This window comes from Equus przewalskii, chromosome 3 (genome assembly GCF_037783145.1).
Source record: "Equus przewalskii isolate Varuska chromosome 3, EquPr2, whole genome shotgun sequence".
Taxonomy (NCBI): Eukaryota; Metazoa; Chordata; class Mammalia; order Perissodactyla; family Equidae; genus Equus; species Equus przewalskii.
In genome coordinates this window covers 50,384,884-50,405,872 of record NC_091833.1, presented here as the reverse complement: position 1 = coordinate 50,405,872, position 20,989 = coordinate 50,384,884, and the positions used below count along the sequence as shown (strand labels likewise).

The 20,989-nt window shown below is 37.9% G+C and overlaps 1 protein-coding gene across 2 annotated transcripts in view; it reads right to left on the bottom strand.

The window, feature by feature from the left end:
- Nucleotides 1-1,152: 1,152 nt before the first annotated feature.
- KLHL8 (kelch like family member 8) overlaps nt 1,153-20,989 on the bottom strand; it is a 48,078-nt gene continuing 28,241 nt past the window's right edge. Inside the window, exons 4-11 of one of the 2 annotated variants that reach the window (XM_070614364.1) lie at nt 20,293-20,479; nt 16,291-16,434; nt 14,943-15,054; nt 7,770-7,938; nt 7,402-7,561; nt 4,508-4,709; nt 4,187-4,271; nt 1,153-3,561 (exon numbers count right to left, since the gene is read on the bottom strand). In XM_070614364.1, coding sequence (XP_070470465.1) covers nt 3,511-3,561; nt 4,187-4,271; nt 4,508-4,709; nt 7,402-7,561; nt 7,770-7,938; nt 14,943-15,054; nt 16,291-16,434; nt 20,293-20,479 — 1,110 coding nt within the window. In that variant the 3' untranslated portion in view covers nt 1,153-3,510. Of the gene's footprint in view, nt 4,272-4,507; nt 4,710-7,401; nt 7,562-7,769; nt 7,939-14,942; nt 15,055-16,290; nt 16,435-20,292; nt 20,480-20,989 lie in introns of both variants that reach the window. The other variant, XM_070614365.1, reaches the window with a different exon arrangement.

The window sequence follows — 20,989 nt, the reverse complement described above, 5'->3', positions numbered from 1 at the left end:
AAGATAATGGAAGACTGACTTGTTAAAAAAACAACAAAACCCCCCAGGATTTTTGCATTCAAATAAGGTTTCCCCTCAAAGAAGCTATATATTTCTTTTAAGGAAGTTACTATTGCTCAGAGTTAATTTTACAAATCTTCCATTGGGGCTGCTGAAAATATTTTGAAAATATTTTTTCCAGTGAAGGAAAACCTTAATTCTTTGAGGGTACACTTCACCTGTGATAGAAATACTTTGAATCAAGTCTGATGATGAAATCCACAGGGCCATAACCAAGATTCTGGTCAAAATGAACGTCTGACTGTGATGAGATATTCTCTTGGATGACTTACAAATGGCCTCTTCAGGCTATTTTCAAACACAAGTTTCAGAAAAGTTTTTAGCAATGGCAACATAGCTAAAAAACCCAAAATTACAGCTTCACGAGGTAACTACTTGGAAGGACAACATTCATCTTAACGCATAAAGAATCTCATTCCTGTGCAGCACAAAGCTGCAATTGCTGAAGAGAGAGTCGTTAAGATTAGTGAAACTACTTACGTCAGTTGCCTTTAACCTTTAATTTGTTTAAGAGTGACAAAAATCTATTTTCAGTTAAACATAAAGATCCCTTTTATAAACAGAAAAATATTACAGCCAACCTATTAAAACAGATTTTGTATCTGAGGATGGAGAATAAACAATTACACAGCTTTGAAAGGCTTCAATAAAAGCAATCAAACAATGAGAAGCAAAGTTACACAGACCTTGTAGAAAGTTCCTATTCATGACAGACACATGCAGTATACTCTGAATCAATAAATAGCACTGATGTGAACCCAACTCTCTGATCTCAGTACTTAGTAGTACATATGATAATTTATTCTTCTGATTTGCTGGAGTATTACTACACAAATTTACGTACGGTTTTAAGAAAATATTACAGAGGGGGCTGGCCCCGTGGCCGAGTGGTTAAGTTCGTGTGCTCCGCTGCAGCCGGCCCAGTGTTTCGTTGGTTTGAGTCCTGGGCGCGGACATGGCACTGCTCTTCAAACCACGCTGAGGCAGCGTCTCACATGCCACAACTAGAAGGACCCACAACTAAGAAGATACAACTATGTACCGGGGGGCTTTGGGGAGAAAAAGGAAAAAATAAAATCTTTAAAAAAAAAATATTACAGAGAAATTTTATTGCCACTTGTAACTTCACATAAAGGGGAAAAAGAGACAGAGCCAACGACATCCCAATACCAATTTCTTTAAAAGTCTGATATGAGAAACCACAGAAAACATTCTTAATTGATAAGCCATGAATTAGATTTTAAATGCATTCTCTTATAAGAGATGGAGAAAAAAGGAACAAAGAAAATTCTCAAGTTTATCATTTGCAAGAGTAGTTTATGCAATTTCAACAATCTCTTATCTAGGCATTCAATAGCATTTTAAGTTCGAAATTCATTTGGGAATTAAGAGAATAAATAATACTCCTTAGAGGGAGTACTAAGTTTACACTAACATTTAAAAAATGATGAGTTACACAGAACACAGTAAAATTAGCCAAAAACAATAAGAAGAAATTTGTTCTTAAAGGGGCAGTGCAATACAGTAAGCAGTAGCTTTCATGATCATATGGGACAATCAAACATAAGCACCTAGAAATATTTCTTGAAGAAACAATACACAAAATTTTCACCTTTTCTTTTTTCCATTTACAATTTCAAAATTTTAGCTTTATCTTATGTCACTGTTTGGTAGGCGCTATTAACATCTGAGGTTGAAGTGACAGCCCTCACAATTAAGAAGCTACTTCTTTGAACATTTCATTTCTTCATTCCTATGAACATAATCACCTCTCAAGTGCATGACTTCTTCAGCCTGATTCTCATTCATATCTCAAAGAAAGTGTTTTCAATAAAGAGACTGCATATTGATTCCACTATTTGTCTTTTCACACCATTGTCAAGTCCGTGAAGGCAATGCTTCCGACTGCTCACACATAATGTACAGACAGCACAGGATCCCTTTACTTTACTTTACTTATAAGGAGTTCATATTTTATGGGTAGCTAGGGTACTAACTTAGTATGTTAGATGACTACCGTGTAGTAAAAACCGGAAACAGCAATGTAATACCTTTATGCCCCTAAAATCTATACATACAACAAAGGCAGAAATATGTTAAAGAAAAAAAGATTTTATATAATCTTGGAAACAATAAGATGAAGACATTTCCCTTACCAAAATAAATATAACAAACATCCAGTAACCACAACTAGACAAGCTTATAACACAAGAACTCCACTAGACATGAGAAACCGACAGTTGAAGCCAGGTTTTGAGACTTACTCTCTACACCCAGCCAGTGAGTTCTACAGAGTTAAGTGCATTTGGGATGGACTGAAATATGGGTCTAATTTTACAAGAGAACACTGGTTCAGATGCAGCAATGACCTCTGAACGTGCCCATAGGCTGACAGCAAACAATGGCCTAATTCGGGAACTTTTAAATCTGCTCCATGAAAGACCTTTTTTACTTGCTGGCCTGGGCCTTCTGAGAATATTTTCTTTTTCTTTTTCTGGGTCTAATATACCCAATAGGCCCTGGCTTTTGTAATGTGGCTTTCTGTCCTAGCGTACTGACAAGCCCAGGCTGCCAGTGAATGAGAACCATCAGAGCTACTAGGCAATGAACTTCAGGGAGGGCTGGATGGGGTAGTGTTCTTCACCACCCCAGCGTGCTTGTGAACCAGATGACTGCCCAGCAGTGAACTGCACTACATTCTAACCAAGACTAAAGGGAAATTTAGGAAAGCCTGGAAGAGAGGTACCCAACTACATTACAAATGCAAAATAGAATATTTTACCATTCTTCATAAATATTTATAAAAATATATACACATAATGAACAGACCAGTTTATAATGCTGGTTAAAATCAAGAAGAGTTATTAAATCAGTAGGTGTGTAAATATCCTGGCTTCAAATTAACGTACAGAAATATTTTCACCTAAAGTTCAATAGATAAACCAGAGAGGACTGAATAAAAGGACAGCAGCAGCTTCAATCATTCTGTTTCGACCAACAATATCTTCTACTGGTACCGATGAACTTGAAGTAATCAGTAAAGAACAGTCTATGAAGGGTTTTTGTAAAAATGCATTCATTTTCTGATAATAAATAAATCCAGACTCTGTACAGTTAGAAAAACCAGGATGGTTCGCAAACGGCAAAATAGAAAGGTAATACATCTTGGGTTTGAAATCAAATGACTAAATCAAAGAAGAGTGTTAAACATAATTTCAGATTGCCCTCATTGAGGAGTCACGTAATCGGCACCATTCCCTCTCAACGCCTCTCGACCGGGCACTGGAACAACATCAGCTCTAAAGCCTTCTCCTCGAATACTTCCTCTGGTTCAGTTCTTGCTTATTATGAAACAAACTCTTTTCGCATGAGATGAAAAAATAAGTTGAGATTTGTTGGGATGGAATGAGTTCCGCTAGGTCTTTTGGTGTCCTAACAATTCAAGCTGTGTTAAGGGCTTCTTACAGCACTCCTACAAGCTGACAACGCAGCCCGGTGGCACTGGGAAAGAGGAAACATTATTTCTACCTTCGTAAATATCCAAGAAATTGAAAAATCAACACCTAGAAAAATGCAAGGCATAAATTCATCAGCACCAAGTAGAAATGATCTCTGAAAGGAGCAGGTCTCTTCTCTGTCCTACATCCTTGTGTTGACATCCTTGTATTGACGAGCAGGTTCTCATCTCCTCTCTAGGAAAGATTCACTGCCTGAGGTTAACACTTTTAGGCAAAAGAAAAGGTAAAACTCGGCAAATGACTCCATTTTATATTTTGATTCATCCACACATTTTTTAAAAAGGGATTTCAAGATTCTGGCACTACTTTAAACATTTTTTGGAGGAGGTATGGTTTCAGCTTAGAAGGTCTTCCTCCCTACTCCATTATTTCTAAAGTGGGAAGCATCAAATTTAACTTTATTACTAATAATTCTTTAGCTACCATTCCAAAAGTTGCAGTTAATCACAATATAACAGTTTCCATTTAAACAAGACTCTAGTAGTAGCTAAAACTGTTCAAAGGTGGTCATACAAAATCCTGATTGTCTTTTTTGCCTATCAGATATGACTAAACTGTTGGAACTCAAATCACATACAGTCAACCACATTATTGGATCCATGACCTACATCTCGAATTTGGCTAGTTAAACAGGCACACACAGCTACACCTGCTCCAGCTCTGCAGTGAGACACGGATCCAACCAGCTCCCACCTGAAAAGACAGAAGATAACGTTATCTTAACACAAAGCACGATTTACCTTACTTACAATACCAACCAAGACAAAAACTCCCTATTATGAGACTGGTTTTGAAAGACAGCAATCTTCCTGAGGGAGATAAAGATACGCCAAATGTTTTTTATTTACTACACGTAGCAGCATTTTAGCATTCTGGTGTAACTGGTACTGGAAGAGCCCATTAAAGCACAGAGAAAACATAAAAATTACCTATTCAGCACTGGATCAAACGCTTCTACTGTATTTAAGTAGGCATTGCCATTATGACCGCCAACTGCAAAGATCTTGCCCATCACTGTCGCGATGCCCACTCCACCCCTGGGAGTGGTAAGTGCTGCTACATAATCCCACTTGTTGCTTCGAGGGTCGTATCGCTCAACTGAACTCAGAGGAGAATTATCATCAAAACCACCTACACAAAGAAAGATTTGAGAAACGGCATGACGTTTCGTAGAATTTACTAGTAAATCTCAATGCAATATCTTCTACAACTCAATCTTTTTTTTTTTTTTAAGATTTTATTTTTTTCCTTTTTCTCCCCAAAGCCCCCCGGTACGCAGCTGTATATTCTTCGTTGTGGGCCCTTCTAGCTGTGGCATGTGGGATGCTGCCTCAGCGTGGTTTGATGAGCGGTGCCACGTCCGCGCCCAGGATTCGAACCAACAAAACACTGGGTCGCCTGCAGCAGAGTGCGCGAACTTAACCACTCGGCCACGGGGCCAGCCCCTACAACTCAATCTTTTAAAAACACTTCAGAAAATTGAGAAAATCAGGAAAATTCACCCCAACATCTATCACCACTACCAACTCCTACTAGGCATTTTCTATAATTCAAGATAATTTAAGTTGTATTTTACCTCCATACTAGAATTAAAAATCTCAAAATGGGAAAAACTGGACTCACTGCGTCTAAGCAGATAATTTAGAAGAAAAAAAAAAAACCCCAGACATTCATACAATTTTCCCTCAGCCTCTCAGGGGCAAGCAAGACCGCACTGAGACTCCTTCTCTCCGTGAGGACGTGTGTGTTTTATATTGTTAAACAGTAAGCGGGCCTGAGAAGAGAGTAAGTTACACTAAATCTTTTGGCTTATTTAGATACGTTAGTTTTCCAACTGTTTCCCTTAATACTATAAATGCCATCATAATTACAGAGATGGTTGGTGGACTATGATTGAATTCTTAATCAATTTTTGCCAAAACTACATCTTTGTGTTACATATTACAGATGATGACACTCTTCTCTACAGATCATTTGAATAATGTTACTTATTATATTCCTGAAGGTTAAAAATAGAGACTGTTATTTTAACAGTGCTCTTTGCTTTAAAAATAAATGTCTCTTTTTAGGTTCCATCTCAGTCTACGTGAGTAATAGCTCTCTCTGGTGACGAAGTCTATTTTCCTGAGGACAGCAAGTGTTGATATTACGATCAGCCTATTTAGAAACAAGGTCGGTAAAAAAAATATCAAGGGTCAACTTCTCTAATGGGTTTAATTTTGTTAAATCAACTTAATTGAGGTAAAATTCACCAATTGTATGTGCATAATTTGATGAATTTTAACAAATGTCTACAGTAGTGTCATCACCACAACCAGGATATAAAACATTTTTTCAGTATAATGAAGGGTTTAGTTTTAATTATTCTTCATGTTAATGGAGAAGATTAAGTTTTTAGTAGTTACATTTTTCATAGCCTTCTTTTTCACTGGCTCCCTATCATTTCCCTAGATAATGCATATAAACTTATAATAAAGAATTCCAAGCAGAGGAACAGAAAAGGCAAGATGCAATTAGCTTGCGAGACTTGTGCATACAGTTACCTTCAAAGTTTTCTTATTCAAATCAATTGTGTCTGTTTTAAATAGGACTTGAACGACCAAGAGGGTTTTTTTTTAATATTTAACCTGCGTCAGTCTTCTTTTTACTATGTCTGTTCTAACTATAAGAGTCCAGAAGATTTAACAAGTAACAGCAACAATGCCACTCCTATTGACACACAACACACGTAAATCAATGCCTATGCTAGGCAAGGCGCTGTGAGAGGCGGCAGTGGTGTACTGTCAAATTCCAGTTCTGTCACTTGTGTAGGCATGTGATTATGAGTAAACTATTCACTCTCTGGGTCTCTGACTACCTCAGAGAGCCGCTGTGATGATCAGGCAAGATCTAAAGGTAAATTACGTTATTTCTCTTCTTTAACACACAGGAGCACTGGAAGACGCAGCATTACCTCTATTACTTGCAGATAATTAAATGCTAACAATATCTCACTCTCTTCTCAAGAACTGTACGTTATGTAACAACAAACAATTTACATCAACAAAAGTGTGACATATGCTAGTGACAACCTCTCCAACCTCATTTCCTCCTCTGTACAGGACGAGATTACTAATCACAACACAGCTGCCCATTTACTGGGTAACTACAAAGTACCAGACACAGTTTGAGATGCTCAACATGTATTAACTCTAATTCTTAAAACAATTCTGAAAGACAGGGATTATTCCCATTTCATAGTACTCAGGTGCGCTGAGTGGACCAGGACAGTATCCATGATCAATTGGAAGCTGCTGTAAATACAAAATGTAGATCCCCTCCCTGGCAGTCTAACAATATCTCCATACTATCCATATGCATATAAGAGTGTGAGAAAGCACTGCCCTATTGTCCCTTCCAACTCTGCAATTCAGTAACGCAAAAAGCAATATAAAGATGCTAAGAGCCATTACGCATATGAAATATCTATTGGTTTGCTTAAAGTAGTTAGTACAATTCCCTTGAAATGAAGATGAGAAAAACGTCTTAGATCTTTAAAGATTTACTTTAGCAAAGTACATTCAATTTGTGTCCTTACATTAAAAAAAATCTTATTTAAATGTAATCCCCTACTACTCCTAGTAAAAATATGGAGGTAAAAGTTTGACACATGAAAGACAAAGATAAACAAAAAATGCATGAATCTAAACCTTAAGAATTCAAAAGAAAATTTCAGAACCGATTCCACTTGAGCCTAAATGCAATACAATTTGTTATTGTGTTGTTTTATGACACTGTCGTCGTATATACTGTAATAAGTTAAACTAGAGAAATATCCACTCACCAACAACGTACAAGCAACCATGCAGCTCACTAACTCCATTGCCTGCTCTTCGCTGACCCATTTCCTTAACTTCTATCCACTTATCCAGATGTGGATCATACCTCTCCACACTAGATAAAGAAGCTACTCCATCATTGCCACCTACTGCGTAAACATGGTTCTAAATAAAGAAAAGAGAAAAACACATGACGTGAGATTTTGAATTGATTTATATGTTGTCCTAATGGTAGACCAGAATGTGCAAGAAAGCAGTATTTATGAAATAATATGGTGTATAATCAATATCTGCATCCTGGACATATGAATATACCAGATCTTTAAGGATGTGATGCAAGGCAATCCAATGAGCACGATGCCATCTAACTTACTACTAGAGCCACAGAGCCAACTCCTCCACGGGGAGTATTCATTGGTGCCACGGTACTCCACTGATCAGATTCTATGTCATATCTCTCCACATCGTTGAAGCAAGTATTGTCATCTAACCCTCCAATTGCATAAATTGGACCTCCTAAGGAGGCCAAAGCAATTCCTCGCCTGCAAAGACAATAAAAAACACTTTAGCATCTGGGTTTGTTTCCAGAAAAAAGGCAGCAAAAAAACTGTGCTAACGCAAGTCATTTATCATGTTAAACTTCAAGGTGTTTTTTTCTCATTATTTTTTTTTAAAGCACTTCCTCTTTTTTCCCCCCTCCCCAAAGCCCCAGAGCATAGTTGTATACCCTAGTAGTAAGGCCTTCTAGTTCTTCTATGTGGGACGCCACCACGGCATGACTTGATGAGTGATGTGTAGGTCTGCGCCCAGGATCTGAACCAGCAAACTCTGAGCTGCCCAAGTCTTAACTACTCAGTCACAGGGTTGGCCCCCTCCCATTATTTTTAGATTTATCAAAGCTTCTGAATAAATGGCTACAGGTGTGCCAAACTGTGCAATCCTATGTGAAAAGTACCCTCTGGAGTTTTATATTGCAGAGCCTACACAGGTTGCTTTAAACTCAAATGAAATAATAAAGTAAAACCCAAGAAAATACTATAAATAGAGCCCAAAACATTCAATCAGGAAAACACACAGTTGCATAATTGAGAAGTTGATGAACTGACAGACACAGTTTGCTATGGAAGTCAGAAGTCAGTCTCATTTCTAAATTCACATAACTGCAGAGCATGTTTTATTGCAGTTTCACTATGCCACACAAAAGAACATTAACTTTTATATCACAAGCTTTATTATCACCTTGCTTTACTTCTGAAGGGCATGTATTTCTCTTCTGGGAAAGGAAGAGACTTAGCCCATGTTTAAAGCTAATTCACCGTAATGGTGATTGGAAAAAATTATATCAATTTCTTAAAAAACACATTGCAGCAATCAAAAGTTGAACTACTCTAAACCTATTATCTGTCACTGACTTGGTATGTACTTTCGATAAAGTAGTGGGGTTTTTTTTTTTCCTTGTGGTGAGGAAGATTGGCCCTGAGCTAACATCTGTGCCAATCTTCCTCTATTTTGTATGTGGGATGCTGCCATAGCATGGCTTGATGAGTGGTGTGTAGGTCCATGCCTGGGATCTGAATCCATGAACCCCGGGCCACTGAAGTGGAGCATGCAAGCTTAAGCACTATGCAACCGGGGTGGCCCCGAAAGTAGGGTATTTTATAAACCTCTACTGTTGCTTCTTCATCTGCAGTCCAGTTGAGAAAGGAGGAGACACAGCTGATACTAATGAGTTAATACAGGTGAGGCACCAAGAACAGGGACCGGCCCACAGTGCTGTGTATTACCTATTATTACAGGAGGGAGCAGCTGCTCTAGTGAGATTTAATTTAAGTTTACCAAAAGAGTACGCTAGGAAAGAATTCTTAAGGATAATGCTACTCACTTCCAGTCTCCTTACCCTCTTTTCTCTTGAACATAAAGCAACAACTTACAAAATACTGTGGTTATAAAAGTTTTCAGGCACCTGTGAACACATGTGTGCACTCTAGAACATAAGGGTGTTGTATCACGGCAGAAATGTGTGGCTAATAATTCTCCCTTGTCCTCCACACCCCAAACCACAAGAGCTTCTGATATTATTGGCTATTTCCTAATCCTCGAAACTCTCTTCTCTTGATTTTCATGACATCACATTTGAATTCCACTCCACATCTCTGCCTGGTGCTTTTCAGCTTTCTTCATCAGTGCCTTCTCTACTCCATCATTAAATTAGGAAGTTTTCTAAGGCCTCTATCACCCTCTACTGTCTCTCTGTAGGCAATCTCATTCTTTCCGTGGACTTCCGATAATTCTAATATATATTTCCCACATATATCCAACTTCTACCTCAAATCTGTCCCGCTGGCTCCTCAACCTTAACTGTAATCTGAAATGACGAAACTCACTGTCTACCTCCCTATGGTAGGCACAATTTTAAGATCCGCTCCCCCCCACAAGTTATTCACTCTGTAGTTTTACTCCTATGCTTATTCTACATTATATGGCAAAAGAGAGATTACCTGAGTGGGCCTAATCACATCACACAAGCCCTATAAAAAACAGAGGTTTCTCCAGCTGGCAGCAGAAGACAAGTCAGAAACTCAGAGAATGAGGTGCGCTCTGCAGAGCACTGCTCACTCGATGACCGAGGGAACACTTGGAAAGGACCTGAGAGCAGCCGCTAGGAGCTGAGAGTGCCCTCTGATCAACAGCCAGTACAAGTGAGAAACTCAGTGCTACAGGCGCAAGGAGCTGAATTCTACCAATAACCCAGATGACGGTGGAAGCCGTTTCTACCTCAGGGGCTGCAGGTAAGAGCCTAGCCCAGACTAGACCTTGATCTTGGCTTTTTGAGACCCTAACTGGAAAACCCAGTAAACCTGCTGGACTTCTGACCTATGGAACTGTGAGCTAACAAGTGGATTTTGTTTTAAGAGGTTAAGTTTATGGTAACTGGTTACACAGCAAGGGAAAACTAATACATCCATCACAAGACAAACAAAAATTTCAGCCTGTTCACTGTCTTGTCTTCCCTAATGCAGAGAATTGAACCACTATCCATATTCAGTTGCTTAAGCCAGAAACTGAAGGATTATCCTTGCCTCTACCTCATTGTTCTTTCTAACCCCACGTCTAATTATTATAAAACCTTGTTGATTGTACACTTCCGAACTGTCTCTCAAATATGTCCTCTTTTCTCTATCCCAATGTCTACCACTGCAGTCTAATCCACCATTATTTCTTGACTGAAATAGTACAATAACCCTGTTGATCTCCCAGACTGTTTTCACTCTGGTCCTCTGAAAACCCCTTCTCCATTTCATATGCAGAGGATCTTTGAAAAGAGAATCTGATTCTATCATTCCCCTGCTATTAAATATATGTATGTGCGTGCGTGTGTATATATATATATATATACACACGCACGCACATACATATTTCAAAGTCTACTAGATAAAATTTAAAAATCTTGGCAAACCTGAAAGGCCCTTTCTTTGCCTACTGTTTCAGCCTTATTTCTGGACACTATTCCCTCTGATCTCTCGGCCATACTGGACTTCTTTCATCCTCTCTGCTCTCATTCACCTCCAGATTTTCAAAGACTCATCATCTCTTTCCACCCACCACTCTTCCACCCATCACTACACTTCGCCACACTAAATTCTTCCATCCTTTCAGATCTTAGGTGAAATGCAACTTCATTAAGATCTTCTCCACTCTCAAGCACCCTCTCCTTACCCTGTGCTAACATTACTGCCCTTGTAATTATGTCTTTATTTGCATCTTCCCTTCTAGAATGTGAGCTCTGCCGAGGTAGGGACTTCGACTGTCTCACTCATTGCTGCATCTTCAGCACTTTGTATGTCTTGCAATGGGCACTTAACCAGTATTTGTGGAATAAATCAATCAACCCCTAGAGAAGCTCTGTTAGGATGACAGGTTTCAATAAAACCACCGCTTGAATAAATACCAGCATCTGTTTCAGTGCAAAGATGAAAAAGAAGGGGAAAAAAATTTTAAAACCAGACATTTTACTTGTGAAAATGATCCTGGAATGTGCACTGAAAAAATGATTTGGGAGAATACAAACTATAAGCAAATAATATAACAAAATAATTGCAGTTCTGCTATTTTTTAAACAGTTGGATAGCTATTTTAAGTGCTCAAAGAATATTCTGAAAGACTAAAAGAAATCAACTGCTATTCTGCTAGGGAAGTTTCACTTAATTCTTGGCTAAAAACCAGCTTAGCATGATAGAGTTAGGCAAGGGCACAAAGATTAAAAACGTACTTTAGGATTTCCTTCCCTGTTTTCATGCATGCATTAGAATATAAACTATTTATTTGTAGTTACCATGCAGCATAAATCAAGCTCTGTTGAAGTATTAAAATGTCATCTGTAGATAAGAGGAAGGTAATAGCATATTTTAAGACCAGCTTTCTTTTCCCTAAGATTCTTTTTCCTCATAAGGGAAAAAAAAGGCTAAAGATCTCTTTTCAGCAGAACTTTCTTCACGTTTCCATCTAATCTTTCATACTTTAGAACACATGAACAAAACCCAGGTAAAAACATTTTGTGTCAAATTAATCAAGAACAGAAAATTATGGGCCAGCCCCGGTGGCTCAGTGGTTAAGTCTGGCACACTCCGCTTGGGCAGCCCAGGTTCGGTTACCGGGCGCAGACCTACACCACTCATCTGTCAATGGTCGTGCTGTGGCGGCCACTCACACACAAAAAGAGGAAGATCGGCAATGGATATTGGCTCAGGCGAATCTTCCTCAGTCAAAAACAAACAAACAAAACACAGAGAAAATTAGATGGCAATGTATCCCCTCCATGTGCAGTTCAATTTAAAATTGTTCATTCTGGTAACAAGAATTTTTAAGTCTTACAGAATGTTGCTACAATTTGCAAACCATGCAAGCCACAATGTGTGAAGTTAGGTTGTATTAGGTTTATTTGTTTTAAATAAAATCCCAATAGAGATGTTGTGATATGTGTTCTCTAGACAAAGCTACTCTGAAGCAGTGTTTTCGCTATTTACTGAGAGAGCCCTCTTTCTCTCTCCTGTTACATTTTCACTCTGAAACAAAGAGGCAGAATTACTCTAGTATCTAGGTTTAGGTAAATTAAGCTCAGTCCTTGAAATCCTCACCCTATTTGCTGAATTTTCAATTTGAAAAAGAAAAAGAATAGGTAATCTAATTTAATCTCCCGTTTGGTGCAAAAATATATGTTATGTTTCTGACATACACATGTATAATTTCAGTCATTGGGAGACATTACAATATGCTCCACTGCTATTATACTGAACTATGAACAAACACTTATTCCTTCCTTCTAAAGCACTGTACATCCCTTAAAATATCCAGACACTCTCTTAAGTCCCCTCATCTCCAAACCAAAACCCTTCAACAATTTTTTATATGGCATGGTTTTCAGATTCTTTCTAACCTGCTAGTCCTTACTGAGATGCATCCCAGGTTATCACTCTCATATTTTTAACAATTTTTGTGCACCCTCCCACATACCATGATTATTTTCAACTTATAAACATACTTTACTGTACTAACAGATTATGTTCATTATAAAACACCCACTCAAAACAAATTTAAAAGGATGAAATAAATAGAGTCTAATTTTTATTCCCATACCCCAATCGATGCTGCATTTTCCCCTTTGAGACCACAGCTACAGATAAGGACAGATCAGCATAAAGAACAGTATCACGACTACAATCCCCCTTGATCTAAAAGCTTCACTTCTCTTAATGTATGCAACTACATTATATTTGCTTTTTTCCTTTTCTTTCTTTTTTTTGTTTTTTGTCTTTTGAGGAAGATTAGCCCTGAGCTAACTGCTGCCAATCTTCCTCTTTTTGCTGAGGAAGACTAGCCCTGAGCTAACATCCATGCCCATCTTCCTCTACTTTATATGTGCGACGCCTACCACAGCATGGCTTGACAAGCGGTGCCATGTCCACACCCGGGATCCGAACTGGCGGACCCTTGGCCACCAATGCGGAACATGCGAACTTAACCAATGCACCACCGGACCGGCCTCTCTTTCTTTTTAAGAGCTGTGTTTCATACTGGTTCAGGTACTTTTCCCCACATAATCACAAACCTGACTTCCCACAGTGTTGTACTGGTATAACTGATTTTTTTAAATACCTAAAGCAGGTTTTAGCCTATAACTCTAATTTTAATGTTTTTAGGTTTTGTCTATAGAGTCTACTTGGTTTTTAAATCCTGATTTGGTCACATGATGTTAGCTATCCTACCACCTTAGGATATCTGAAAATTTAGTATTCAAGTCCTTAAAAAAATTTTGAACAGGCTAGTCAACATTTACTAAGTTATGTTACTAAAAATCTTCTTCCTCTTTAGATTTATCTATTTATCAACATACATCTCAATTTATTATAGATGAAAATTTTAAACATTAATGCTCATAATGATAAAAAAGAATGAATAGAAATTGAGGGATATTTTCTTAACATATTAAAATACACATGCCTTAGTCCTAAAGCCAGTACCTTATTTAATTGAGAAACACTGGAGACATTTCCATTAAGAACAGGAACAAGACAAAAAGACCTACCATCTCCACTACTATTCACACTGTATTAGATTATTAGCCAATACAATTAGACAAGAAAAACAAATCAGAAGCATAAGAATGTCTGGAAAAACTGGCAAAAGTTGAATAAGGTCTACAGATTAATTAATAGCACTGTATCAATGTAAATTTCCTGGTTTCAATAATTGTACTATGATGGTGTAAGATGTCAATTTTATGGGAGTTGGGTGAAGAGTAGACAGCAGGATTTCTCTATCGCAGCACTACTGACATTTAGGGCTGGATAATTCTTTGTTGTGGGGGACTTTCCTGTGCATTATAGGATCTTCAGGAGCATCCTTAGCCTCTCCCAAGTAGACACCAGCAGCAACTCCCACAACCTCCTTGCCCTCAAGTTATAACCACCAAAAATGTCTCCAGTCATTGCCAAGTGTTGCACAGAGGGAGCAAAATCATGTTCAGTTGACAACCACTGGAACTCTACTTTTGCAAACTTTCTGAATAACTAAAATTATTTCAAAATAAAAAGTTAAAAAAAAATCAATGCTCAGGTGTAAGTGAAAACTATGACAATCATCATCCTCTAAGACACGATTTCTTTCTTTTTTTGGTGAGGAAGACTGGCCCTGAGCTAACATCTACGCTAATCTTACTCTATTTTTTCATAAGTGGGACATCACCACAGCATGGCCTGATGAGCAGTGTGCAGATCTGCGCCTGGGATCCAAACCTGTGAACCCTGGGCCACTGAAGCAGAGGGCATGAACTTAACCACTGTGCCACAGGGCCAGCTCCAACATGATTCCATTTTTAATTCTCAAATATATATAACAAAGAATCACACTGGTCACTTTAACAAAGTGTGTTTAAGAAGGTATTCAAATTTTCTAAAAATGTAAAAAGTAAAAGCATTAGCCTTTTCAATTATAGGAAGCTTTCCTTTTTTCCACCAACAAATCAAAATCAATTTCAACACTGACCTACCTCTTTGTGTTCATTGATGCCTTCATCATCCACTTATTGGTGAGAGGATCAAACATCTCCATGCTGCCCAGATGTTCACTCCCATCATGTCCACCCACTGCATACACTTTGCCTGTCGAATGCAGAAGGAGTTACCTTTGAGTCCAAATAAACAAACTGACCTTATTTCTAAATATAATCAATATATAATGAGAAAAGCATGATAAATTAATTTTCAACGTCTTCTTCTGTCCAACACTATGATCAATGCCACTTCAGTAATCAAATGAAAATAAACGTAATCTTCTACTTGACCAAATGCCAGAAGCATGCTGTGCTACATGAAGGTATTTAAATGCTCAGACACCACCATCCCTCCCTTAGGCTTCTCAACTTTTTCTCTCTTAGATGAAATCACTAATCATGTTTTCAAAAGATGTTAAATAAAATTTAAAAATGCTCATATAAGGAAAATGTAAAACTCTTAATACAGTATGATCAAACTTTTTCTAAATGAAATAAATAAAAATAATACACAGAGGGGCTGGCCCCGTGGCCGAGTGGTTAAGTTCGCGCGCTCCCCTGCAGGCGGCCCAGTGTTTCGTTGGTTCGAATCCTGGGCGCGGACATGACACTGCTCATCAAACCACGCTGAGGCAGCGTCCCACATACCACAACTAGAAGGACCCACAACGAAGAATATACAACTATGTACTGGGGGGGCTTTGGGGAGAAAAAGGAAAAAATAAAATCTTAAAAAAAAAAAAATAATAATAATACACAGAAAAATTAGAAACATGACATACCAAAATGTTAACTGTGATTATTTCTGGGTATTTGAAGATTTTTATTTTTTATTAAAATATGTTTTCATATTTTTCCAAAAAAAAAGCATTTATACTTTTATAATCAGAAAAGTGATTTTTTTAAAAGTCTTCTAACAATTTATCCATGGTTCTGCAATTAATTCATTTTCAGTAACCAGTAAAAAAAAATCTTGTTTCAATAATCATAATAATTAGAGGGGTATAAAAAAAGGTGATATATATTTATTATTTGGGCTGAAAAAACATTTTTCTTTAGTTGATTCTTTTGCAAATATAACCCAAAATAGCTTACTTTAACTCTTTATTTTAATTCCCTTTTCCCTGATACTCACCTCCTGTCAAGCACGTACATGCAAGAGATTGTACACTGAGCATCTATGGGCACAAAGCAAGTAAATAATCACCACCCAAATATTTTATTGACATACTGAAACATATTTTATAATCTAGCAATTTTCTTACAGAAAGAAATTCTCAAAGTTCAAAAATTGAAAAAGAGCATTATGATCACATAATGTGATTTAAGACAATAGTGGACCCACCTTCCACAGAGATTACACCCACGTGTCGCCTGCGACTATTCATTTCCGGTCCAAAGAACCAACTGTTTTTGTTGATGGAATAGCATTCAATACTGCGAAACGGGTCACCAGATCCACCTCGACCACCGACACAAAACAGCACACCTAAAGGTAAAGCCACAAATTGGAGGTGAAAACCACAGTTCCCTAAGTTTTTAAAATTAGTACAGAAAAACTATTTTGGAAATCAAAATACTAACAGAAAAAAAAGAAGAGTTATTTGCATAGCATTCAATGGCATTATGTTACTAGAAATCTAATTTTCTCTTTTCCCCTCATTTGAATTTCTCAAAGAATAGCACGTATCAGCTATCTGTGCTTGCTAACATCCCCTTATAACATGATTTAGATCCTCACCTACTCTGTAACATTGCTCTTGCTAAGGTCTTAACAAAATCCGATAAACTCTTAAATTAATTTCTTACTGAACACAACTACAACATTTGACATGTTGATCACCCTACTTTTTGGGAAACTCCTTAACTCTCTTGATTTGCATAATATCAAAGTCTCCTTTTGTCTCTGATCATTTCTCTCTTTCCTATCTCTTCCACATTTCATCCTTAGCCTACTTCTCACATACTTGATGATTACACAGGAAAGACCATTCCTTTATTTTAAATTCCATCTGTATCATAACGCCTTCCAATCCACATTTCTAAGCCACATGTCCACGGGCACCTCAAACTCAACGTGTTCAAAAGGACCCCCCCATTCCTCGCCTACCTAAACAAGCTCCTCCTTCCCTAAGGGGTCCTTCCTCCCCCTGGAGATTCCCACTGCAACTGCCTTAGTTCAGGCCCTCATCAGCTACTACCCAACTACTGCAAAATCCCACCCTCTCTTATCACTTAGCAGTCCTTTTGCTTTCACATGGTCAACAGAGTAATCTAATTTATAGGCTTTTTGAACAGCTTTTCATTACCTACATTAGTAGTTCTTAAAAACTTCAGTGAATACCACTAAATTGTATACTTAAAAATGGTTAAAATGGCAATTTTTATGTTATAAATATTTTACCACAATTTTTAAAAAAATCAAAACATTACTGCAGTTCAGAATCACCCGGAGGGCATAAACACAGATTGCTGGGCCTGATCCCGAGTTTCCGATTCAGTAGATTTAGGGTAGGTCCAAGAATTTGTATTTCTAACAAGTTCCCAAGTGAGTGCTGCTGCTGCTGGTCCAGGGGCCACCCTTCCTTCACACTACGAGAACCACTGCCCTGCAAGATAAAGGCTCAGCACAGCATGAACGCTTTGCAGTGTCTCACCTCATCTTCTCCCTCTCTTTCTCTTAAATTTCATGCACCTACAACATGCATATGGTGCTTATCCTCAATGTTCCAATAGCAACTTTTGGTAACTATCATTCACTTAATACATAATACTGAAATGATTATGCTGATATCTGTCTTTGGAGCCTAAACTAGGTTAAGACCGTGTGTTAAGCATTTATGCGCTAATAAGGACTAGCACGGTGCCTGGCATGTACTAGGCACTCAATAAATGTACAATGAACTGAATACCCCCTTCCCTAACAGGCACCTAGAAGACCATTCTTTTTTGTTTTAAAGATTGACACCTGAGCTAACATCTGTCGCCAATCTTCTTTTTTTTCTTCTTTTTCTCCTCCTCCTCCTCAAAGCCCCCTAGTACACAGTTGTATATTTTTAGTTGTGGGTCCTTCTAGTTGTGCTATGTGGGACGCCGCCTCAGCATGGCCTGATGAGCAGTGCCATGTCCGTGCCCAGGATCTGAAGTGGCGAAACCCCAGGCGGCCAAAGCAGAGCGTGCGAACTTAACCACTTGGCCACAGGCCGGCCCCTAAATATTCATTTTTCACTCAAAACTAAGACTGAGGTTTACTTTCTCTATAAAACCTTTTCTGACCCTTTCAAGGTCAAAATAACCACTCTTTTCGTTGTGCTTCCCACTATACCTTGTGATTATATCAAAGTACCTATAATACATTATTGCATTTATTCATCCACATGTCTATTTTCCCAGATCAGACTGCAAGTTCTCTCAAAATAGGTCTGGCTATATTCTCATTTGCACTTCTAATTCCTAACCCAGAACCTGGCACATGGTAGGCAATTAATAAAGGTTTGCTGAATGATTACACAAATGAATGACCAGAACCGCTTGTGCTATCTTTTCCAACTAATCCAATATTTTAAGTCAGAGAAATCTACAGGTGCAAGAAACTTAAAAGACCATGCAGTCAAAATTGTTTATAAATAAACTGAGGCCTTCGAGGATTAAGAAATTGCCCCCAAACTACAAATGTTTAATGGCACAGCTGGGATTTTAATCCCAGAATGTAATCCCAATCACTGATTAGATTTTCTTTAGATGGAAACTAGTAATTCAGCTATATAGGTCACATAGAAACATGACATGGAAGAGACAAAAACTAAAAATGAAGTAAAAAGATCAGGCTGCAAATCCTTTCTCTGCTATTTCTCCCTGTGGCCTCGGGCACAGTTTCACCCTCTCCAGTTCTTAGTCTCTTCATCCATCAAATGGAATCACACTGTTTATCTCATAACGAGAATCGAATCCTTCACTGAAATCTACTTCATCAAGTTCTTGCAATCGTTTAAGAGACCATGTGCATGAGGGTCTAGACAGTCAAGATGCTGTCTGGTTCCAAATCTGAATCTGAAGAAGAATTTCATTAAATACTTTGACTTCCTGAAACAGAATTCAGAAATGTAAAAAACCGACACTTCAAAAAAAGTTAGTTCTTGAAATCAACCTATGAAAAAAGGAAAATAAATCAGCAGTCCTTCCCTTGTTACGCTAATTATTTATGAGAACTCCTTCTCAACATTCAAACTTTCTTTATATGACCCTAGATTAAAACCCCACTACTGTAATCAAGCATCGTCTTTGCTGCTGTTGGGAGGCTGTTCGGCAGATCCCTTTCTTTGACAACTTTATTAGGTAGCAGCAAACGCAAAGGAAGTCTCTGTCCAGAGAACTGATTCCTGAATTCCTGGACCTCACTTCTTTTCCCTCATTCCTCAAATACATTCTTTATATTTATAAAGAGTAACATAAGTAACATGAAGTATTTTCTTGGGAAAATATAAAGTCTGAAAATTCTGGCAAATACTGGCAAAACTGCATGCCTCCTCACATATAAGAGCTTTAGATTCTAAAAGTCCAATATGATCTGTTATACAAATGTTAGATATATTTAGTGCCTTTCTTTTTATTTGATAAAATGCAAAAACAAATATTTAAACAGGTAGTGTGTGTCAAGCTCCATGCTTTGCACTAGAGATACAAACTGAAATAAGATACTTAACTTGTCTTTGAAAGGCCCGGAAACATGTCAAATAAACAAATTTCAGTGCAACATAGTAAAATAAAACCAGTACAAACAAAGTGCTCTAAAGGCACAAATGACAGAGAAACTAATTCTGCCTAGGAGAATCAGGAAGACTTCAGAAGAAGAGATATTTCAGCAGGCTCTTCAAAGTATAGAGGATTTGTTATGGCTTTTTAAAGACTTGGCTTGGGGCCAGCCCTGTGGCACAGTGATTAAATTTGGCGTGCTCCACTTCAGCAGCCCGGGGTTCATGGGTTCATATCCTGGGCGCATACCTACACCACTCGTCAGCCATGCTGTGATGGCAACCCACATATAAAGTGGAGGGAGAGTGGCAGAGATGTTAGCTCAGGGCTAGTCTTCCTCAAGCAAAAAGAGGAAGACTGGCAGAGATGTTAGCTCAGGGCTAATCTTCCTCAGCAAAAAAAAAGAAGCTGGCTTATTGGTAAAACTATCTGAATCACGTACAGTAAGATTTCATATATGACCTTATTTGCCAATTATTACTTTAAGACAATCAGATACGAATCATTTTACAATTAAGTTTGAGCATGCATAACCAACTCTCAAATATAACAAAGATCCTTCTGGCAGAGTTGATAAAATGAGTAATTTAATTACCAGCAGTATGCTTCCTTGGAGTAGTCCGAATGGAGTATTCAAAGTCAGGTACTGCTCTGCTGCTCAAGTGAAGGTGGTAATTTCTTGCTTCATCCAATAAGTCTCTACATTTTAGATTTTGCTTGACAATCTGTTCTTTTGCCACAACACCCATAAGAAAATCAACTGGCAAGAGGGGCAAACGAACCTACGATCATGAATAGTTGGCAGAAAGGAAATTTAAATTGGAATAGGATAGCTCATTCTCTACTTCTACTGCAGTATGTTCCCTGTTTAAAACTCATTTATTTCATAAAGCCTTTCTAACATGTGAATGAAGCTTACTGTGCCAAGTTCTAAAGCGATTTCCAGTACTGGTCTGCACTAATAAAATCAGATTATATGTTAAATATATCCTCCTCTTTTAAATATAGATTTAAGTAGACTGGATAAAATAATTTAATTGTCTTTATTCAAGTTACTTATTCACTTCCAAAAGTGGTACTGTCATAATCACAGGCCCCTTACTGCTAAAGAAAAGGCACAATGAAAGCAAAATTGCTGTGTTTTGCTCTTTTCCCTTTTAAAGCTAAGACTGAACATATGGAAATGTGATTTATTTCTTACTTAAACACGCAAACATTCATATCTGAAGCAAACAGCTGCTGTTTTCTTCAAATCAATTATCTTGGAAGGTCATATACTAACTCAGAGATGT